This window comes from Anoplophora glabripennis, unplaced genomic scaffold (assembly GCF_000390285.2).
Source record: "Anoplophora glabripennis isolate ALB-LARVAE unplaced genomic scaffold, Agla_2.0 scaffold352, whole genome shotgun sequence".
In the NCBI taxonomy this organism is placed as follows: Eukaryota; Metazoa; Arthropoda; class Insecta; order Coleoptera; family Cerambycidae; genus Anoplophora; species Anoplophora glabripennis.
In genome coordinates, this window is record NW_019417621.1 from 244,795 (window position 1) to 269,160 (window position 24,366).

At 32.3% G+C, this 24,366-nt stretch overlaps 1 protein-coding gene across 2 annotated transcripts in view; it reads left to right on the forward strand.

Moving 5' to 3' along the window:
- The window catches only part of LOC108910074 (ubiquitin carboxyl-terminal hydrolase 7), a 52,753-nt gene that overhangs the window by 4,772 nt on the left and 23,615 nt on the right, over positions 1-24,366 (forward strand). For both annotated transcript variants that reach the window (XM_018714572.2, XM_018714571.2), the window contains exons 3-9: positions 7,114-7,356; positions 10,482-10,632; positions 10,778-11,046; positions 11,106-11,280; positions 15,435-15,773; positions 15,872-16,050; positions 20,432-20,724. In XM_018714572.2, the coding sequence (XP_018570088.1) occupies positions 7,114-7,356; positions 10,482-10,632; positions 10,778-11,046; positions 11,106-11,280; positions 15,435-15,773; positions 15,872-16,050; positions 20,432-20,724 (1,649 nt within the window). The remainder of the gene's footprint in view (positions 1-7,113; positions 7,357-10,481; positions 10,633-10,777; positions 11,047-11,105; positions 11,281-15,434; positions 15,774-15,871; positions 16,051-20,431; positions 20,725-24,366) is intronic.

Sequence of the window (24,366 nt, forward strand, 5' to 3'; positions counted from 1 at the left end):
AAATTCATACAACTTTTCCCATATTTCTTTAAATCTTATGTTTACATGCTCTTTTAGTCATATTTTCTTGATATTTCTTACAAAAAAATTTACTCGGTTTTTAATTTTCGTATAAAATCATTATTTTTAACTGCAATTTAAATAATGTAAAATTGAAACGAATTTGGCAGGCAGTCGACTACAATGGCTTTATAAATAATAGTGGCGACAGTGGTACAACATTTTAATTGGTGCCACCATTTAACAATAAATATCAGCTCTGTTTAGACTTTATATACCTTTTTAGAAGTTTTTTCACTTTTGTAGTGATAAGTATCTGCCTACTATATGAGCTTATGGCAACCGATGTAATTTTTCTTTTGGCTAATATCTTTTTATCATTCAATTAAAACTTAAAACACTAAAATAGGGGAAGTTTACATCTCTACTGACTCCTCTGTCCTTTATATAGTCACTGTAGTCCTGATTTACTTTATTATACTATTTTAATTGTGCCAATAGGAAGCTAAACCACTGTCCTCCTTTTATTTATTAACTGAGTGTATACAGGGTGATTCCTAAATCACATCGTTTCGGAGATAGAGGGCGGTGAAATATAATTTTTTTCCTGCTTTTGAACCACTCATCCGATTGAGGTGAAATTTGGAACACAAACACTTCTTATGATCTTACATAAGCTTCTTAAGTTTGAACCACCTATCCCTCTTAAAAGTGTATTTTGTGTGGTACCCCAAAACTTCAAAAAAATTTATTAATTTTAATAAAACAGCTACACACCACTTTTATCTCATTTTTTCAATATTTGGCCTTGTTTCTGAGATAGGCATGGGTAACACTGTACATTTTCATGTATTGACACAACAATACCGACACGGCTTGCTGTATCAACACAACGTGTCAGCACAATTGTGTCATGATACAGTAAACAGGATCGGATAGATGCAGATGTGTGGCACTGTCTGCGTGTCTGCGCCGCGTTCAATCTCGTTATGACACGCCGGTTCCTTTACAAGTTCACAATATAATTCTAATTAGTCCAATTTTTGTAATTTATTTTTGATTATTTTGTTTTATTTACGAAGCCATAGCTATCAGTATTTTTTTAATGTTTCAGTTTTAGTTTTATGTTTTTTTAATTTTGCGGTATGTTTTTTTTTTATCAAAAATATTTATTTTTACTCGTGTTTTATGTAAATATATAGATATTTTAAACGACTTGAGTTTTAATAAATAAAATGCCTAGGTATATTTTGAGTATTAAATTGTTTTACTCACAAGTGTTATATACGTAATAAATAAGTTTTGGAAAAAAGATTAAATCGGGGACTCTGTGGCCCCTTAACTCCCATAATCGCGCTTCCGCGGTGTCATAATATAATCCTCATCCCATCGAGAATCAGGATGGTGACTCGTGACACCGCGCGCCGTTTAGTAACTCGCAATCCGCAATTTCTGCCATCTTGGGTGTTATTAAGTGTGTCATGGTGTCACGTGGGCTGTTTCAGCACCCATGACACCCAGAGAGGTGTCAACACAAAAGCGCCATTCAACACGGTGTTACCCATGACTATTCTGAGATATTCAATGAAATCCGTGACAGTATAGCGCCCCAGCCACGTAATTTAATTTAACGTTATAGCAACCCATAAAAAACAATGTTTTGTATAAACTGACGTTTGTGAAAACTGAAAATCATCGTTAAAAGTATTATTTCAAAAGTATCCCTCTATTTCCGAAACGATGCAATTTAGGAAATAAGTTTATATCATGAATGCACATTATTTTAACCTGTTCTATTGATTCCTGAAATTATCTGGATTAAACCTGAATCACCCTGTATAGTCAAGGATTAACAGAGAAAGAGGAGTTACTTACATAAGAAGATTTCTGTAATACACCACCATATTCAAATACGTCATAAGATTGATGATATTCTGTGCAAAACACTAAACATTTTTTAACGTAAATAATTGTTATTGTACAATCTGATGCATAAAATGTGTTTTCCTCATTGAAAATATGCCTATTGGTTTTCAGCAGTACTCGTAGTAGCAGTACTATCTCTGTACCACACAAGAGTATCCGTCCTATTCTTGATATTGTTAATAGTTCTAACCTTGTTTATGTATTAGTTAGACAACCAGTTAAAGTCAGATTTTAAAATATGTACTAGACGGGGACTCTATTATAAAATCCTTGTCATCCTTATTTATACTACGAAAGGGTAACATGGATTTTATAGGAGTTTATAGGATCTAGTACTTTCTTTCCTAAGCTTGAGTGGTTGTCTAACTATATTATATATAAACAACGGTTTTAGGAGAGCTTAGACTGTCTGTGACTGGTGGCAGCACAGTCAACACTAGATCACAAAGAGATATGGTTTATTATGCATAATTTGTTTAATATGAGGGTGTTTATCCTCTGGAACGTACAAATATCAAAATTTGGACATGATTTTTGAGGAAAGTGTTACAGTAAACAAGAAGTTAATGCTTTAAAAATCATTCTATACTACTGTGCAGTGTTTTATCTTATTTATATTTGTACAAAATAAAAATACGTATTTCTGATTTCAAACTGAATTTGTGTTATTTGTGTATTGCAGTCTATTTTTTGAAATTTATGTAATATAAGAGGTTATGCTGTGGATTATGCCTTTACTGTGTAAACCAGTGAATGGAATATTTGCTGAAATCAATTTTTCAATTGATTAACGTTTTATTTATTAAGCAGTTAAAATTTGGGATGAGATTACAGTATAATTTAATTTTAATTTGCTCTTAAAACCAGTTACTGTTTTTTTATCTAGAATCCGTCAGAATGCATTATTAGACTTAACCTGCACCTGCAATATGAAAGTAAAAATTTGAGATCTCATCCTAAATAATGTCCTTGATAAAGACTTAGCAAACTCACAATTTCTTGTAATTCGATGGGAATAGTTGTTTTCAAAATGTTGCAGCTTTCTAAAAATTTTCGTATCAGTAAATATTTGTAACTTTAAAAAAAGACTATAATTAGACTCATTTACAAAGTGAACCCAAAGTTATAATGTGCTCACAATCAGAAGTAACTTCCAAAATTTTTAATCACACTTTAATTTGGAAATTTTATCCCCATTAAAATAGTGTCAATAATTGCCTTATATGTAAATATTTTATCTTAAATTTTTTGCATTAATTAGTTTCTATTTTTTTACTTTTTGTTTATTGCTAGGTCAACTAAACACTTTGATTTATGTTCCAATGGCATATAATAAAATTTTAATTAAAAAATATATCTTAAAAAGCAAAAGGATTTGAAAAAATTATTAGACACAAGTTGTTTTTGCCGAGTTAAATGCCTGGTTGTAATTTTGCACTTATTTCTGTAACGCTCTGTATATATACATTTAGGATTCACACATTTAAATTTCTATTTACACAATTAGAAAGGTATATGATCATTGTTTAATTATTAACTCTACTTTAACGACGGAGTCCTAACATTGAATAAATCTACCACAGTTTTAAACAAAAACATGTACTTATTTATGCTAAGTGGTTTTTCGTAATAGATCATTCTCAGTAAAAGAATTTGCAACCATTGTGGTACGAATACAGTTACCGCCAATTTTTTTTATTATACAACGATAAATAAAAATAATCTTAGTGAATTGATTAGTATCAGATGTATGTGAAATATTGAATAAAAAATTGAAAAAGTGTGATAGAATTAATCAATTGTTAAATAATCTAAAAGTTGAATCCAGGAAAAAAGTTTGTGTAGTGTTTCAAACCATTTTGTTTATTAAATGAATATTCCTAGAATTTCTTGATCTCAGTTACGATTTAGAAAATTTTTGTTCTTTGCTTAGGTACTACGGAAAATGTTTGTAAAATAAAAGTTGAAGTTAATAATTTGGTCCACAGTTGTCTTTATTACAGTGGAAGTACAGAGCCTCATAAATGTTTACAAGGCCCGTGACCGCTGAGCTTAGGCAACCCAACATTGCACCTAAATCTTGGAGTCACCAATATCAATGATTCGTTTACAATGAACAGTAACAAACTGTTTTGACTACTCTCGAGATAATGCCGCTGTGGTTGAATAGAATTTCAAGGAAAATTACACCAATCACAGCCGATGAAACAGAATGTTGTGTTTTAATGTAATCTAGATCTTATTGTTTTAATTTTATCGAAATTTGATTGCCCACTTGAAGGAAATAAAATTACTGTTCCAAAGTTCCTGGTCACGTAGCTTGTAATCATTTGTGAAGGTTCTGTAATAGTGTAACAAAGAATTAAATTAAATTTAACTGATTTTTAAAATTTTTCCACAGGTGGCAAAATACCTAAAAAATAAAGAAAGAAAAAACAAAATATGACAAATAAATAACTTCAGATAAATGAATTAAATGTTGAAAATTTCTAAATATAATATTTTTTGATTGTTGACTCGCATTTTGTATTGTCATAAGAGTAGTTATATTAGTTGATCACTTAATTGTGTCTCTTTTTTACACAATTTCTTGTTGTATATCTATTCCACCATTTATAATTGTGCCACTTCATTTTGAAATGTTTCATTCTCAGGAGCATACTTTTTTCAACGTATTTTACTTTCTTTTACACTAAATAACTGTAAGTAACAGATTATGATAATAGTATTGTTTTTAATAAGTTAAAAGAGTAAACTATAAATCATAAAAATCATTAAAGGTACTATATTTTTCAGCCTCAAAATCAAATTCAGCACAACTTTTTTAACACAATTTTTTACAATTATTGTTAATACCTATACAGGGTGTCCCAAAAGTGACGCCCGTCCTTCTGGGATTTGATTAAGGAGACAAAAACGAACCGAAAATCAAGAATGGAAAATTTTCCGATTGTCGAGTTATTCAAAAAATTATTTAAAAAACTAAAAAAGTGAAAATCCAATTTTTTTGTCTCAAAATTGAGGTCTGTGCTTATGGGGACCAAGACAAATAATTTATAACCAATAATAATAATATAGTTTCCGATTGTCGGTTGTACCTGGGTGTAAGGAATAATTTTAACCTGAAAAGGATAGAGAAAAACATTAAGAACAAAACAATTTTATAAAATGGAGAGGAAAAAAACCATAATGTGCTTAAATAATAGAAATTGTTTTTACAAAAGTTGTTCAAATAAGTTGCCTTCTACTGTAAGACAAAGATAGGCACGATTTAACATTGAAGCTTGAACCCTTAGCATCTCTTGGTCTATTAACGCGACAGGAGCGTGTATACAGGCTACTACATTTTCTGGATTTACAACAGGTTCACTGTAAATCTTTTCTTTTAAATAATCCCAAAAAAATCTAGGGGATTCAGATCTGGTGGTCCATATCTTCTAATCTGGGAAGTTTTGATTCAGATAATTTCATACTCGCAAACCATAATGTGATGGAGCTCCATCATGTTGAAACCAATAATTTAGTCTAACTGCTAACGGAACATCATCCAGCAATGGCAATGGTAAGTTTTCATTTAAAAACATACAGTTGCAGTAAATATCGCTCTGAACTACATAATTATTTAATAACCCAGCCCAAATGTTTATTTCTAGTTTTTTTGAATAATTTTTTTGAATAACTCGACAAAGAAAAACAATTTTCAAATTTTCCATTCTTGATTTTCGATTTGTTTTTGTCCCCTTAATCAAAACCCAGAAGTGCGGGCCTCACTTTTGGGACACCCTGTATATAAATTTTTTTCGGAAGCAACTAAATATCTATAAATAAAGTTGTTAATTTGTTTTTAAATAAAAAAAATAGGTATATATCAAATAATTCTTTACGGTTTAATACACTTGAGTAATCTGTAACAAATAAAATATGACATTAATTAAAGAATACGTAATAGATAGTGCTATTAATAAAATATACTACAAATTGTATGGTAGTAATAATTTATGACACTGGATTTAAATTTCCAGTAATTGTTGTTTGTATTTCCTATTAAACCAATTTTTTAACATTCATTAACACCAAGTAGAAAACTCTTTGTTTATCTTATATTTACTCAAAAGTACTTGTAACATTTTATTTTCAACGTTACCTATTTATGTTGAAAAAACTTATTATGGAATTAACTTATTAAAAATATTGTTAGAATAAAGTTCACAATATTATTAATTAGGTATTTTGCCATATGTGAAAAGAACAAAATTGAATAAACACCTACACCAAAAGGTGTGAGTCATTTATAAATATATTATTTGACAGAAGCATTTGTTGATATTTTTCTTTCCTGTTCCCATATGTTGCAGAATATCATTCACAATTATATTAATCGATAAATAATTTTAGGTAATATCTGTATTATTCAGTTTAATCAGTTATTATTTTTTATTAATTTATAAAATGCATTTTATAGTTATTTTGTAATTTTTGAGAAAGTTAACAGAATATTTTATATAAAATTTTTGTAGAAATAGCATTTCCAGTTCTTTATTAAATAAATATGTACATGACAAAAGATAAAAAAACATCAGTTTTGACATAGAAATGCACATCTCGATACACATAATGGTTTTTATCTTAAATATAAAAAATATAAGCAAGTCTGTAATTTTATTTTCAACATAAAATTGTTTTCTTCGAAAAATATCGTCAAAAGTAGACATTTTCATTAAATTTTCGGTTGACAAAGTGAGTTTTTTTTGTCATCTAGCTACAAAGTACCTTTATGTTCTAGAACACCAAAATCTTTTTCGTTCTAGAAATGCTTTTGCGTTTTCTAATGGTTTTGCCTCACTAAGCCCGGCAAAATAACTTTCACTATTGAACACAAAGGTACCATTTCACGTTCTAGTTACAAAAGTAACTATTTTTTTGTAACTGATATTTTTAGCATCTTTAGTAAGGAACAGTATATTAACATGATATTATCAAAAATGCTTTGTTCTTGGTATAGTTTTCAGTTTTTAAATACCTTTCGCGATAGAATACTTATATCTGTCAAATATTAACACTAGCCTGAAAGAACGGACTTGAGTACAAATATAATATTATATAGGTAATGACATCCTATCAAATAAGAAACAAAAATGTTTTTTTTAGAACATTACGTGTACAATTTCATGGTAAATGTTTTTCCAGGATTCAGTACTCTCGCCAGCATGTTTCATTCGCAATTTGCCATGGAAGATAATGGTGATGCCACGCAACAGTCACGCTCAGGACAGAACCTCCCAGAGGTCTCTGGGGTTCTTTCTTCAGTGCAATGGAGAAAGCGAGTCAAGTTCATGGTCATGTTATGCTGTTGCAGAATTACGACTGATCTCAGTAAGGCCTGATGTTGAAAATTTTTCGAGGAAAATTCAACACTTGTTTTATTCGAAGGTAAGAAACAAAGAATTTTATACTTATTGTAAGAATAATTGAGTCATCGTTCTTGAATTACATATTTCAATATTAGGGATTATTCTCGATTATCCCATTAGGGATAATCGAGAATAATCATAATTTTTCAAAGTTCCTCGTTATTTTTGGACTATTATGAACTTCATCAGTTTTTTTTTTTTTTTTCATTGTGAAGATAAGTGAATATTATGCACATAATTTTTTTTTCAGGTGAAAAATTTTCATCATTAAAAGTATTTCATTTTATTTTATTATTGGACTACCTTTAACTTTCAATCTCCTATCTCCTTCCATTAACTACATTAGTTGCCAACACACATTTTGTTTACATTGTACACACCTGCAAAAAATATGCAAATGCATGATAACAGGGTGAGCATATTACAATGTGGAACCAATCTGACAAACATTTTCTTATTCGGTGCTTATAAGTCAGCCTAATATGATATCACCCTCTTTGCTCCTGGTGACTTTAAAATGACATGTCGCTAAGTTATACAAAAGCAATCTGTTTTACCAAATTATTTGTCATTGTCATTTCCCACAATGTTTGTTGAATTAAAAACAAGTGGCAACGTTGATAATGCACTAATACGCAAATTCTTGGTGCCCTGGTTTATGTCGCTCTGTGGTGGCAGACACTAGAATTAAAGTGCATTTTAAAAAACTAATTATAACTTGACTATTTATTTGATTAAAAAAAAAAGAATTTCAGATTTGTATTCAGGGGAAAACGTACTATTACCCCTAAAAAACTAACCCCCACTTAGAGTTACACCTTGTACAACAGTGGGGATAGTGGAGACTCTAAGAGTCAAAGACGAGAAAATCATGCATAACAAGTTTTTCCAGTTTAAATAACCAAGTTTTATGCCGTGCATGTCAAATATTATGTTGAGAGCTAATAGTGCAATTTTTCCATTGTTCAGTTAGATTGTTTGTGAATTGGAGTCTAGGATTGTAAGGGGCAGTGGCGTAACTATACCATCTGGGGCCCGTGGCAAATTCTTTTGATGGGGTCCTATCAGTAAAAATAGTCACATTGTACTTAGTTTAATTTTAATAGTTATCCGACACTAATAACAATTTTATTTTCAAGAGCATGGGTTTATACATTTACAATGAAATAAAATTTGATTTCAATAAGATATTTATTAAGAAAAATCTTTTCTTCAAGCTTTCTGTTCCGCAAAAGTGTATAACATCATCAAAGTTTAAAGATAGGGCCATAGAATTTTCAATAGACAGAATAGCCAAGTTACTTAACCTGTCTTGTCCCATACAGTTTCTTAAATAGGTTTTTATTAATTTTAGTTTTGAAAATGATCGTTCAGCACTAGCTGCAGTCACAGGAATTGTAACAAATAACATTAATGCAGTGCATACTTCAGGAAAGCTGCAGGACATAAAATGATTAGTTATTATTAATAAATCAGCAAGGTCTCTAATACACGAAGACTTTTCTATTTCGTCTCTGAAAGTGGACTGAAAACTGAAGAATTTCCCTGGCAAATGATTCAGATATGTCTTTTTTATATATATCAACAAATTCTAGAGCTTTTTTTAATAGATCAATGTCATTTAAAATTTGTAAAGTTGAAGGCTGCAAAACACTGAAATTGGAAACAATTTCATTCATCGGAAGGAAACGCGATTTCAGTTGATTAATAATGATGTCCGATACTCGATAAAATATGTTCACTTTGAACAAACTTTCCGGATCTTGGAGACGCTCATCTTCGCAAAGTTTGTCAAAATGGCGTTTTACCTTCCTCTGATGAGTTTTAGAAAATTCAAGGGTGATGGACCATTTTTCTGCTACACTATTTGCTTCCATTTTTAAGTTTACAAATTCATGTTGATACCTTTCCAATTCTTCTAGACAAATTTTCAAACGTTTTAAGGCATTTGAAAGATCGGTGGCTTTAGACTGAAGTGCTTTAGAGGCTGCATCGGTAGTTTGTAGAATTTGTAGAATGGAAAACCAATAACATAATAAAATTGTAGTTTTCAATCTACTTCTTGAGTAAAACAGCTTCATTTCTTTCATCTGATTTGCAATTTAACAGAATTGTTTTTGTTAGCGCTTTTTGGACTTCAACAAACCAAACATTTAAAGCAAAAAGAGCATCATAATGTCCTGCCCGTCTAGTAGGGTTTAATGTTATTGAAGTTGAAAACTCCCTTTCTTTATTAGATATAAAACTTTATAAAATATTCCATCTTTTGATACTATGCCCAAAAAAATTTAAAAAATATACTTTTCAAGTAAAATAAAATACTCGGGTACAATGTTAAAAATTTATTTCTGAGCTCGCGGCCTCTTGGGTCGGGGGCCCGTGGCATTTTGCCTGCCCTGCCACCCTATAGTTTCGCCACTGGTAAGGGGATGAATAGTAAAATTTTTTTTTTCATCGAAGTTGATGGAGAAGAATTATGTTTCCAAATGCATTAAGGAATTGTAATTTTTTCTATAAATTTGCCCAATGTTATTACTGATAGTTATTTGTTTTCTAATGCTCTCAGTTAGATTTTGAGATAATCATATTTGTTATATTTTTCATTCACTGAGATATATATAACAGATAAAATTTAAAAAATTGAATTATGTGAAAATGTACTTCATTTATTTTACTCATATCCTTAGATGGTTTGGTATCAATGGTCCTCATTTGCTGGCCGGTTAGGTCATCAGACCTGAAACCATTAATTACAATTTTACTTAAACCTAATCAACAAACTACAAAAAAAAATAACCATGCTCTATGAACACAGTCGATACAATTAAAGGAAATTAAGAGCCAGTGTCATTGCAACAAAAAAAAATGGAGTTTCTAAGTAAGTATCACACTGTAGAGACCTGATTTCAATAATTCCAAACGGTAATTTGTAAATTTAAAAAAAAAAAGGTGAATGTACTGAATTCGATTGGAGTATCTTAAAAAATGAGTAAAATAAATGAGAATATTGAACAAAATAAAACTTTACTTTCATCTCTAAAACGAATCATTTTCAAACCTACATTCATACGAACTTTTTTCTTATTTTTGGTCAATCATCTGCAGAATTTTGTCAATAGAGCATTGCAACATCTGTATTTATAGGAAAACGACTGGGGTTTCTCACATTTTATGGCATGGAATGATGTTTTGGACCCAGAAAAAGGATACATAAAGGATGACGCCATTACTTTGGAAGTTCAGGTGGTGGCAGATGCTCCCCATGGTGTTTCATGGGACAGCAAAAAACATACTGGTGAGTCACCCAGTTTCATTTATTTTTTGTACAAGCAAGTTTGAGAATTATTTGTGGTTTTGGTATTTTTGGTCTAAATTCCAAACCTCTATTGTATCATTTCTGTTGTTTATTTGTAAAAATATATTTTCTTGATTATCGACAGGTTATGTTGGCCTAAAAAATCAAGGTGCGACTTGTTACATGAATTCGCTCCTTCAGACATTGTACTTCACAAACCAACTGAGGAGAGCTGTGTACAAGATGCCCACTGAGTCGGACGATTCCACGAAATCCGTTGCTCTGGCTTTACAGAGGGTGTTCCACGAACTGCAGTTCTGTGATAAACCGGTCGGTACGAAGAAGCTAACGAAGAGTTTCGGTTGGGAAACTTTAGATTCATTTATGCAGCATGACGTCCAGGAGTTCTTAAGGGTATACTTTAGCGATATAAGTTAATGTGGTTAATTTTCTATATTTTTTATGTGTTGCAGGTGCTATTAGATAAGTTGGAGAGTAAAATGAAGGGTACTTGCGTTGAGGGTACCGTCCCGAAATTATTTGAAGGCAAAATGATTTCGTACATCAGGTGTAAGAACGTCGACTACTCTAGCACCAGATCTGAAACATTTTACGACATACAGCTGAACATTAAGGGGAAGAAAAATAGTAAGTAACTGTATTTGATTTCATAATGATAATAATAAAGTTCATTATTGGTTAAAATAAATGTAACCAAAGGGCCATCGATTCATGATCTTCATCCTGTCTTTAAATCATTTTTTTAGATTCAAATTCTTGTAAAACAAAAAATCGCAAATTTGTATTCAAAAATAAATAAATATAAATATGGAAAGTAATGAAATTGAGTTAAAAATATACAGGGTATTCAGCTACTAATTTGCCAGACATTACCGATAGATTCTATGATAAAATTAAGAGGGTTCAAATAAGTTTTGTTAAAATATGTTTTGGTTCTGAGATATATGGTGCTGATAAAATTTTGTTCTAACTTGACATGGAATGTACAATTTTATGTACAAACTTCATTATTTGGAACCCTATATAAAAAATAAATGTCGTACCACTAAATCAGAAATAATTACATTTATTAGAGTGGCCCAAAAAAAAACAAATATTTTTTTTCGTGTATTGTGAAAGTATGTTAGTTTATCATGTTTTAAGAGCCCCCTCAAAAAATTAGCTCAAAAAAAATTATTTTAGAGGTTGCTCAAGATTTTTTCCAAAATCGTCAAAAAATTTAATTTTTTTTTTTAATTTTTTTTCTCGCTATTTTATCATTTTCTACGTTGAAAAAATCTCGATTCTGAAAATTTTTTTTATTTAATTTGATGCATAAAAGAATAGAAATAAGTCACGAGACAAAAATGTCTCGAGGCAAAATTTACTACCGCACTGTTAATAATAATAAAAGAAAATTATTAGTTCATTGATATTTATTTTTAGAGGTCGCTCGAAAACAGGTAGAGATGTTTTAAAATCTTATGAGCTTTGACCTTCACATGCGCAGAAACATAATTCCGACCGTCGCCTAAATTATTATCGATTTGAAATTTTCAGAATCGAGATTTTCTTCAACTTAGAAAATGATAAAAAAATAAAAAAAAAAAAAATTTTTGACGATTTTGGAAATTTTTAAAAATCTTCAGTGACCTCTAAAAAAATTTTTTTGAGCTCATTTTTTGAGGGAGCTCTTAAAACATGATAAACGAACATATTTTCACAAGACACGAAAAAAAATATTAATTTTTTTTTTTTTTGGGCCACCCTAATAGTTATAATGATGGGAGACACAGAGAGTGAATAAAATATCCAAAATCAGCAACCAGCCGCATTAAAAAGTATCCATCGAATATTTAAAATTACAAATTTTTCCCCTATTTCAGTAATTCCTTTCAATTTACTATTTATAGTTGCAATTTTTTATTTTTTTTTCTTATATGGACGTTAAATAAGTTCTCGCTGTTTTCCAAAATATTACGTTACCTGAACTGCAAGCTTGTAGTTTACGATGGTAACGCATCTAGAAAGAAGTACTGTAAGCAAGCTTGAAATACAGTATGTTATTTCGCAGAAGTGTAAACTACTTTTTTTTTATGCTGCTAAATTTTACTGCACTCCTTTATTCAAAAGAAATCTGCAACTGAAGCACACAGAATTCTTGTTGAGCTTATGACGACCATCCCTAGCGATGGACAATCCTTTCATTGGAATGTTTTTTACAAAATTTTTTAATTAAAGCATTAATTTTTAGAAAAAGACACAAAGAACTTATTCATTATTCCACTAAATAACAGATCAGTATTGCACATGATGTTGAAAGATTATGCACTTCTTGAGCGATAGGTGCATGCCAACTTTCAACACCATCAGCAATAGTACTTCAGTAAGTCGTCAGCCTGTAAGCGGAGGTTTCGCACGCATTTCAGCTTGCTGAACCCTATAATTTCCTATAAAATTGTATGGGTTCACGTTTGCAATGGACACAGCTCCACAAAAAAAATCGAGAAAATTACCCCTGCAGTCTGTCTCTCATATGTTTTCCGGATCGCTGAATCCAAATGTGGGCTCCATTTAACCCCATCACATCAAGATTTTTCATAACTTCAAAAAATAGTCCCAAAAACGCAATAAATCCTCTATCCATTGACCACTAAATCTCAATAACCCCATAACCTCAAAATGCCATAACCCCAACACCCGGTAAGAAAGAGACTTACGCGCTTTGAAGTCCTGAAACAGTATATTCGAGCCACACGTGCTTCTTGAGCCTTAAACCCACATTCTTCAATAACCCTATAACTCCCAACCCGATGAGAAAGAGACTTTTGTTGGGAGAACCTACGTTTTCCCGAACTGAGGAGCAACGACGAGTAGATGGTACGCTTCTGTTCCATTCGGGGTGTTTATTAACGTGTGTTCCCCTTGCCTCACGCTTTTCGGGGTGCTTTATTAAAGTGTTCCCCCCTTGCCTCACACGAATAGCAATGATGTTCGAAGATTTGACTCATAAAAGTTTGTACAGAAGGCTATTCTTTACTGGATTATGAGGTTATGGGGTTATTAAAGAGTATAGGCTAGCATATATAACATACTATATCTACACATCCCCCAAAATTTTGTCTCCGATTTCCAACCCTGAGGGTTCTTCTATAAGAGATAAGAGATCTATTTTCGTTGGTCTAGGTTTAAGGCTCAAGAAGCATGCACGGCTCGAACATACTTTGTTTCAGGCAGGGTTCGTAGCGGCCGGGAAAACCGGGAATACCGGGAAAAGTCAGGGAATTCGTTATTCTTCATAAAAAACAGGGAATAGTCAGGGAATTTTAAAAATATTCATGAAAGTCGGGGAATTTGATGTTTGCAACTGGAAATTTTGTGAAAGCCGGCCCTGTGTTCTTGAAAGAGAAAACTATTTGTGGTTTTGAAACCTTTATAAGAGGTTCTTAGGGGATAAAAAAGATTATGGAGTCCAGTCGAGGAAAAATTTAATGCATAAACACCAATTAGTATGTAAAAATGAACTACAAGTGACCTGGATTTTATTTTTATAAGTCAGGGAAAACCTGGAAAAGTCAGGGAATTTTTCATTACTTTTGAACTATGAACCCTGTTCAGGGCTTCAACGCGCAAGTCTCTTACCGTGTTCTGGGATTTTGGAGTTATGGAATTTTGAGGTTATGGGGTTATTGGGAATGAGTGGTCAATGGATAGGGGATTTATTGCCATTTTGGGCCTATTTTTTGAGGATATGAAAAGTTCTGACATGATGGGGTTAAATGGACCCCGAATTTGGATTCAGCAACCTTGAAAATATGTGATAGACATAGTCAGACTCCAGGGGTAATTTTCTCGATTTGTTTGTGTGTTAAAATAATAGTATACAATTCTTTTTCGTGTGAAGTCATATGTATCCAGTGAAATTTTTATAAAGGAGACTCATGGCATCAAAAAATTGCATTGCCAGTAACGTCAGTTTTTTTGTATTTTTGAAAATAAATGCTATTGCATGTTAGTATCGCCCAAAATTGTTCACAAAAATACCCTGTCAGGTTTTGGTGATGTGTAGCTTTGTATGGTCAGCGAAGAATGTGTTAAACTTAAAAGGGTATTAAGGATGTTATGGGATAACAATCTTGGTCCATGTACAACTTTCGGGCCAAGTATATTGTATTGTATTATACCTTAATTGCTGAAATAATATGTACTACAAATTCAACAAAAGGATGAAATTTAATTAGACGAGGATACTTCAATCTATTCAGCAGTCCGTAATTCACAAATGTAGTTAAAATATTGATATCCATTTTTCTCTAAAACGGTGAAAAGTAATAGTAATATGAAACAAGTGATCTTTCCATTTCATAAAATACATTTCTATGCAAAAAAAATTATATGAGAAATACTTGTAAACAGCACTGTTTCAGGAATTCTCAGCGAGCTCTATTTTTATGTAATAAATAAGTATACATTCATCTTCAGCTCAATAAAGAAATTCTATCAAACTTCATTGAAACTTAAGAACTGATGGAGTTATCTTAAAAAATGAATTAACGTAATATTTTGAAGGCCTTTAACTTTTGTACGGAAGCAAAATTGTACTTAGTTAATTAAATTGACCTAAATCATTTCAGTTACATCCAAGAAAATTACTCTTGAAGTTTGACAAATTAGTTCTGTACACCCTGTATATAAAAAATAAGCCATTAAAAAAAATATTATTTAATTTATGAAATTTAGAATGATTAACAAAAATTTAATTAGCATAGTATTAAGCAAACAAAAACATTTTTTTTTTTCAGTTGATGAGTCATTTAAAGATTACATTGCAAAAGAAACCCTAGACGGTGACAACAAATACGATGCCGGAGAACATGGTTTACAGGATGCTGAAAAGGGGGTAATTTTCTCGGCTTTCCCACCCGTATTGCACTTACACTTGATGAGGTTCCAGTACGACCCCATCACTGACAGCTCAGTGAAATTCAACGACAGGTTCGAATTTTACGAGAAGATCTCCTTGGACAATTACCTGCAAGAACGTGATCCCAGTAATCCCGCTAACTACACCCTCCATGCTGTCCTGGTTCACAGCGGTGACAATCACGGCGGTCATTATGTCGTTTTTATCAATCCCAGAGGTAAATCGTTACGAAAACTGTTAAAATGGCACTAGTAAAAATAATGACGAGGGATGTTTTCAAGGCAGCGAACTCTAACGATTCTGTTTATTTTTTAGGGGATGGCAAGTGGTGTAAATTTGATGACGATGTGGTATCGCGGTGTACGAAACAGGAAGCTATTGAATACAATTACGGTGGACATGACGAAGACATGAACATGACGGTGAAGCACTGCACCAACGCCTATATGTTGGTCTATATCCGTGATTCGGAGTTACACAATGTTCTTCAAGAGGTAATTCTATGATAATTAAAAAGTAATATTGATTCCAATATGTTTAATGTTTGTAATTCAATGTTTTGTAATTCGTTGAAGCAAATGAGTAATGTTTGCTCTTAAATACGAGGTATTTTCTTGGAAAAACTTCAGAAATGTCATATTTAAAATGTTCCCCTTGTTTTTTAGTGAACTTATTTTGATACAAGTTTATTATGTTAATATACAGGGGTTATACACCAGGAAAATTAGCAAAAATAAAAGAGAAACTCGAAAAAATTCCTATCCACGATATTGTAAAATTGTCTAAAGGAACATAACACAAGACATCTCTCATCTCATGAGTCAAAAAATTTTAATAGCTAACTTTTCTATTTAAACAAATAAGTGAAGAAAACAGTTTTTTCAGTTTGCAGGGAAAACCATCAATTTTAGCGAAAAGTGACTCACAGCTTTTGGGGAGTAAAATTATCTACAAAATAAGACTTGTTAAATTAAAATCGGTTAATAAACAAAAAAGTTATTGCAAGAAAACAAGAAAAGTACCCATTTTTTAATTTGTTTATAACTATCGTATTTATGTTAAACTTTTATAAAACTTACAAGTTGAGGGTTTTGTCATATTTTAAAAGTGTGCCAAAAGTGGGCGCTGTAGGCGCAATGGTTTTCGCACAATTCAATTTGTTTGTGTCAGCAAGTTGCGTGCGCTAGAAAAGTGAAAACCAAAGTTCAAATTGATGTGAGCTATAAAATTTTGCAATATCTCGGCTTCTATTCATCGTAGAAACTTTTTTTTTTTTAACTGCGAATTTGTAGAATAGCCAAGCCCTGAACCCCAGCAAAAATGCATCTTTTATACTGAATTTTTTTTAATTTACAAAAATGTCAAAAATTATTGTTAAACGAAATATTAATTAAAATTTCAATTTCGGAATTATTTTACTATTATTAAATAAATAAATGAAGCTATCGTTCATTTAAAAAGTTATTTCTTTTACATATTAAGGCAAAGTAAACTTGTTTTTTCAATATTTTGTTAGCTATTTAATTACGATTTAAATGTAAAATTAAAGTAAAAATTCACAAATTATTTTCAAATTATTATTTATTGTTAAAAGATTTAAAAAAGAATAAAAAGCATTTGAATTTATTGCAAAATTCTCAAAATTAAAAAATATTAAAAATAACGCGGTCGATAAAATTACAATTTTAACTTCCTGAAATTTTAATATATAAAGTTTTTTTATTATATTTATTACTAATTTTATAAACATAATCAAAATTAATTCAAAAAATATTAATCACAACCATTTTCAATAATAGATATAAATAATGCAATATAATACAATTTAAAATTTAAATTTTTTTCTATTTTTATGAGAAATAATAATTGAAAATAATTTGTGAATTTTTACTTTAATTTTACATTTAAATCGTAATTAAATAACACAAAATATTGAAAAAATAAGTTTACTTTGGCTTAAAATTCTTGTATTTTTGCAATAAATTTTTTGTTTATCAACCGATTTTAATTTAACAAGTCTCATTTTGTAGATAATTTTACTCCCTACAAGCTGTCTGTGAGTCACTTTTCACTAAAATTTATGGTTTGCCCTGCAAAGTGAAAAAAACTTTTCCTCACATATTTGTTTAAACAGAAAAGTTAGCTAATAACATTTTTTGACTCATGAGATGAGAGATGTCTTGTATTATGTTCCTTTAGACAATTTTACAATAATATCGCGGATAGGACTTTTTTCAAACAGTAATTCAAGAAATTATATATTTGTATAATTATTGTTTTGTTTTCGCATGTTCGCCTCCCATTGGGGGTCATGTTGGCACATTGTGTTATCAAGTTGCTGTCGTTGCATATTTGATCGTTTTTTTTTTTAATCCGAAAATACGTGTCTTAAAAATTTTGTTGTTATCGTGATTCAATAGCCCTGAAATTGAACTTAAGGTTTCAATCCTGAATACAATCCGTTTGAGGTCCAGGTAGCGGAGTAACCACAAAGTCGCCTAACTAAGCCGCAGATTCGGTTCCAGTCAGTTTGCTAATTTATGCCATCTCATTTCCCTTTATCTCTTGTTGAATGATTTCTGGGCTGGTTGCCACGTCATCGATTTACAACTTTTGACGTTTCGAGAGACATATCGCTCTTTTCTTCAGAAGTTACTCTGAAACTGGAGATCTACTAATTTTGTCACTATTTATATTTGATGTGGTCACTAATCCATGACGTTCCGGTGGGTGACCTCGTACGCGTTGTTGACGTTCCAGTGGGTTGCTTTCACGGACGACTCTCTTCCTTATACCTGGCAAATCCACGCCACGATCCGTGTTGAAATTGTTCGGATTTTTGTAAATTTCTAATGCTTTTCTGTACAGTCGGGACCAAAATCTTCTCTCTCACCACCATGTTCGCCTCACTCAGATCCACGGTATGTCCCGTGTCCGCCCTATGCTCTGCTACTGCCGATTTTTCCCAGTTGTTATTTTTGTGGTGACTTTTGTGTTCCTTTAACCTCGTATTGATGTGCCTTCCTGCTTGTCCTATGTAGACCTTTCCGCAGGAGCAAGAAATACCGTACACACTGGCACTCTAGAGCTGGTCTTTGGAAACGCTGCCGCCACCTTCTTTACAGTGTTGAATACTGTGTTGATATTCCTCTTCTTCAAAAGACGCCCTATTTTATCTGTACAACCTGTCACGTAAGGTAGATACGTCGTCACTAAGTACTCCCGTTTCTCCATGACATACGCATGTCTCCTCCTGATAGCTTGTAGGAGACATATGCAATGAAAATTGCAGATTGCTGAATTCTTATGTATTAAAAGCTGCAGGTGGTTTTTTCTCTTGCGCCGATCTCGAAAAAGGGTCATTTTCCATTATCAAAGGCTTTTTTCCAGTCGTGCATCAACCCGCCGTCCTTCCTTTGTGGACTAAGGGTATTTTGATGGAGGCATTTCCGCATTTACCTAGGTAAATTTTCGTTTTTCTGCAGCTCCTCCGCGAAAATGACAAATTTTCGCTGTGGGAGAGAGACGAAACCCGATGGGAATGCCCACTGTCGAAACTCCGGAATTGGGCTGAATGAGAGGCAAACATTACTGCGATAGGTTGTTATTTTACCGTTTGAGGCCCTTGGGGATGATATATCAATAAAACATTTGAAATTTTGAGTTTACGCCTACGGAGACCCAAACTTTTAAATAACCCGTACAGGCTCCACCTACCGAGAGGCCGTCGTAGCTCAGTTTGTAAGCTTTATTTGTTTGTAAGCGTAATTTATTGAAGCCGTGCCCCAACAAATTGGTCTCCTGGTGTTCCTTAATACCGAAATAAAATAAAGGCAAAATCTTTGTTACGATGTGCAATTCGAACAACACTGACTGAGGTAAAATAAATCTAAAAATGTTCCATTATGATGCACGATACTTCTGCGTTGAGGGTTCAAAGCTAACTGACTTTACACTGAAATTAAATAAAGTAAAAAAGTTACTACAAGCGACGTTTTACAGTTGAAGTTCTAGAGCTAATTGACTGGAATATCGAAATTCCATGACTTTTATAACAAATCTTGCATATGCGCTCTACGGGCGTGACCTCACAGAAATAATTCGACGACGGTTAAATTCTGATGACACATTATGGAAGGAAAATTACGATTCTTGAATATGGCGAGCAAAATTCCACACTTAGGTGACTTTACATATCTTCTGAGAAGATAAGCAAAAAGTAAAATTGTCTCGAGTTTTTAAGGAAAAAGAATATTGAAGGACGAAAGCTGTGCTTCAGTATTTTGGTCCATTTAAGAGATACAGAGCGTTTTTCATTTTTGATGATATTAAATGATTAAATCTTGTGAATACTTTCAGTTTTCTCGAGTTTTTTATTTAATTTTTTAATTTTTAGTAGAATTCAATGATTATGTGCTATTTTTCTACAACTTCTGGTTTTTCAGTTATAACCTAAACATTCTTATGTATTAAACGCTGCAGGGCACTTCCGCTCCGGCACTCGCTTTCTGAAAGAGCCATTTTACTGCGCAAAAGGCTTTTTCAATGGGTCCTTTGGTCCTTCTTGTGTGTCTGCGTAGTATATTGATGTCTACTTTTCCCCTTTTTCTTAGCTAATTTTCCATTTTAAAAAAGGGTCCTCGCCCAAATTGAACAATGTTTTGTGGGAGAAGGATTCCCAAAGGATATCCGATGTTTAGACAGTGCCTTTGGGCACGTTTTCTGAACCCGTTAATTAATTGTGATTTTAAGGCAGCGATGAATGCATTAAATTTAAGGGAAACATTCGTGTAAAACAGCCAACCAGTGATCATTTCTAGCATTGATGATCTGAACTGTTTCTTCTATTGTAAAATTCAATCATTTGTATTTTAGGTTACTGAATCGGACATCCCTAGCGAATTGGCAGACAGACTGGCGGAAGAGAAGAGAATGGAGCAGGTGCGCCGCAAGGAACGGAACGAAGCCCACCTCTACATGACAATAAACGTTCTCCTGGAGGATTCCTTCGACGGTCATCAAGGGAATGACCTTTACGACCCGGAGAGGGCTCTGTTCAGGGTCTTCAAGATTAAGAAGATGGCCACGATCGCCGAAATGATGGAGATGCTGGCAGATGCCTTCAAGTACCCGCCAGAGCAGATCAGGCCATGGCCTTTCAGCCAGAGGTTGTAGTGTTTTAGATGTTTAACTTTTTGTTTTACTGAGAGCTTGTGTGGTGCTTGTTGAATGAGGGATGAATCGGAACTTACTTTGATGGTTTTAATCCACCTAAAATATTTTTAGTTCAGTTAGGTGTGTCCATCACTGATTTTCAGATATTTCGTATAAATATTTATTTTAATAATGTGAAGTTTGAGTGTCCGAAATTGAAATCTCCAAAAAATGATTTATTTATTAAAACATCTTTAAAACCTTTCAATGTAAATAAGGTCTCTTTCCTTTTTAATAATTTTCTTCTAAAGATTTTTATAAAATATTTGACACATTTTTGATTTTCTATAGGTTTATACAAAAAAATATAATAATTTCACATAACCTTATCGAATGACATAGTTTCTAGAAGTGTGCATATTATAACAATTTTTTCTAAAAACAGTAAATACAGGATGTCCCAAAATTAATGGGACACAGAGCAAGAGCAGATTCCTTACATCGAAATATTGAGAGGTGGTTAGACTTATCTAAGTCCATTTGTGGATAATAAAAAAGTTACAGGGTGTTACAGTTAAAATTTTGAATTAAAAATTCTTAAAATTTTTAGAAAGTTCTCAAAAAATTGAAAATTTATATTAGAGGCAAAGTTGCCTCTAAGCCGCGCACTAGTTTTACGAAAGTTGTGCAGCCATTTTTGTATTCTGCGCACAATGGGCTTGTTTTTAATTTCATTTTATAAAAGAATTGCATCTAAAAATGGCAAAAATCCAAATTTCACTAAAAAACAGTAAAATTTAGAGGGTCAAAAAAATTTTGAACATTTTTGCACCCATATATTTTTTTACCGTGCAGTCGGCGAAAAAAATTAGAGGGAACATTGTTCGGGGGTTTTCTGAGTCCAGAAAAATGAATTTGGACTTACTGTGCTGTAGACGCTAGAGGTTGCTACAAAATACAGGATGTTTTTAAATGAAGTAGCAACAATGGTACCAGTGAATATAGAGTCAAAAATAAGAGGATTGAAGTAAAAATACCTTATATGAAACTTGCACCCCTGAGGCGATATACCCTCTTGAAGGAGGAGATTGAAATTCACATTTTATTTTTTTTCTTTAACATGAGCACTGCTGGAGACACGAAACTTGGTATGAGCATTCTACTAATAAAGAGACAACTTTGCAATATTTTTTTCGCCCATTGGGGTATTTTATAAAGGAGTGAAACAGTCAACCCTATTGCAATATTTTATTAAAAATTTTTTATATGAAGCAAATTATTTATTTAAAAATATTTATTGGGAAGACTGATTTATTGTGCAACTTTTTTACCTCTTGTAATTTTTCGATAAAACCGATATTTTTCTTGTAAAAAAAATTAGATGCGTCATCATTCACTAAAGGGGTAATTGCGAAAATTTGTAAAAATAAAATAGGCGGGTGTTATAACAAATAAATTGTTATTTATCATATTAATAAATTGACACTTTCTGTCAATAAGCTGGTAATTTAATAACATTGAGAATAATTTGCTATTAATTAATGAAAAATGTCTGATTACTTATGACTATGGCACATGTATTAGGTAAAGTTATTTATCTGAAATAAAATTAATACAAACGAAAAACGAGAAATGCAAAATTAAATTTAAAGAATATTCTCGAAATAATTTCCATTTTGCTGCAAGCATAACCTAATACATCTGTTGAAGTTATAAAGCACTTGCAGAAACAGTTCTTGGTTATTGCATAGGTCATCTGCTGCCTGAAATATTCTTAGGCGTAGTTCTTCTAAGGAGGCAACAGGAGTTGCATAAACAATACTTTTTGTGTTCCCACAAAAAAAAATCCATAGGCGTTAGGTCAGGTGAACGTGCAGGCCAACAAACAGGGGCCTCACGACCACGACCAATTCAGCGATACAGGTAATTTAAATTTAACCATTCTCTAACGACAAGTGTACTATGTGTAGGCGCCCCATCGTGCATATACCACATCACCTGATGTGTGGCGAGGGGAACATCCTCAAGTAATATTGAAAGATTTTCGTTATAAAATCTAAGATACTCGTCCGCTCCAAGCATGTGTGGAAGAATAAAAGGACTTACTAGAGTATTTCCTACAATTCCCATATAAACGTTTAAACTGAAATTATGTTGACATCTTGAAACAAATATTTCATGAGTATTTTCTTCCGACCATGAAAGGACATTATGAAGGTTTACTGCACCTACTCTAGGAAAATTTGCTTCATCGGTAAAAAGTACATTCATTAGGAAATTTAAGTCATGCCTGGAAATATTAATGTACCATTGACAAAAATTGACGCGGTTAGGTAAATCAAGGTCATTCAATTTTTGCACGGGTTGATGGTGAAAAGGGTATAAAAGATTTTCATGGACTACATTCCACACAAGACTGTGAGAAACTTGCAGTTATCTGGACACCTGTCTTGTGTTTGTACCACAGTCTTGTTCTAGATGTTCCAGTATAGCTTCTTCAGTTTCAACAGTTCGGACATTACGCCTTCTTCTGGCACCCTCACGATTGGGCTGAATTTTACCAGTTTCGCGAAGCCTTCTTTCCACCGAGGCCAATGTTTGTCTATGAGGAATCGGTTGGTTTGGATATCTTTGGTGGTATAATCTTACTGCAGAGTTACTATTTTTTCTGGATTTGAAAAACACTTGGAGCATGTCGACATAATCGTCATTGGTATAAATATTATTTGCCATAATTATTCTGATAATAGTAGTGCTAGCTTCAATTTATTTTCACTTCTGTGGGCGTCGCGGGGTTACAAGCTAAATTATATATAAAATTGAAGCTTATATCTCACGGGATCAGAATCCGAAGGTAATAAAAAAAATAACGCAGGCAGAAGGGCAGTAAAATCAAAAAACGAGTGATCACAGGCGGATAATCCAGCACATTGGCTATAATTCTCTATAAAAATCAACTTATATTTTGTACAGCATATATTTTTTATCAGTTTTTGAAAGTTGCTCTTAATGTTGAGTCTTATGGTAGAAGAAATTTTTAAACTGGAATATCTCGGTTTGAACATGTCGAAAATCTTCCTGAAATTCAACATTTTTTTAGTTCCTATGCCATTTATCGGAAAACGAAGACCTTAATCGAAAAATTTTACTCTTGCAAAAAGTTTCTTTCATCAATTTGAAAGAAAACAGCGTTTAATTCAAAATTTTTGCTTCAATAATAAACAATATATGGATAAAAATATAAAATAAGTTATTTTTCGACCGGAGGGCGGACAGCTGGCTGCTTCGCGTCCTCGCTTTGCCACAGTCGCATCTGTCTCACAAATTTTCGCAATTACCCCTTTAGTGAACGATGACGCATCTAATTTTTTTACTAGAAAACTATCGGTTTTATCGAAAAATTACAAGAGGTAAAAAAGTTGCGCAATAAATCAGTCTTCCCAGTAAATATTTTTAAATAAATAATTTGCTTCATATAAAAAATTTCTAATAAAATATTGCAGTGGGGTTGACTGTTTCACTCCTTTATAAAATACACCAGTGATCAAAATGCTCATACCAAATTTCGTGTCTAGCATTCCTCATGTTAAAGAAAAAAATTAAAATGTGAATTTCAACCCCCTCCTTTAAGAGGGTATATCGCCTCAGGGGTGCAA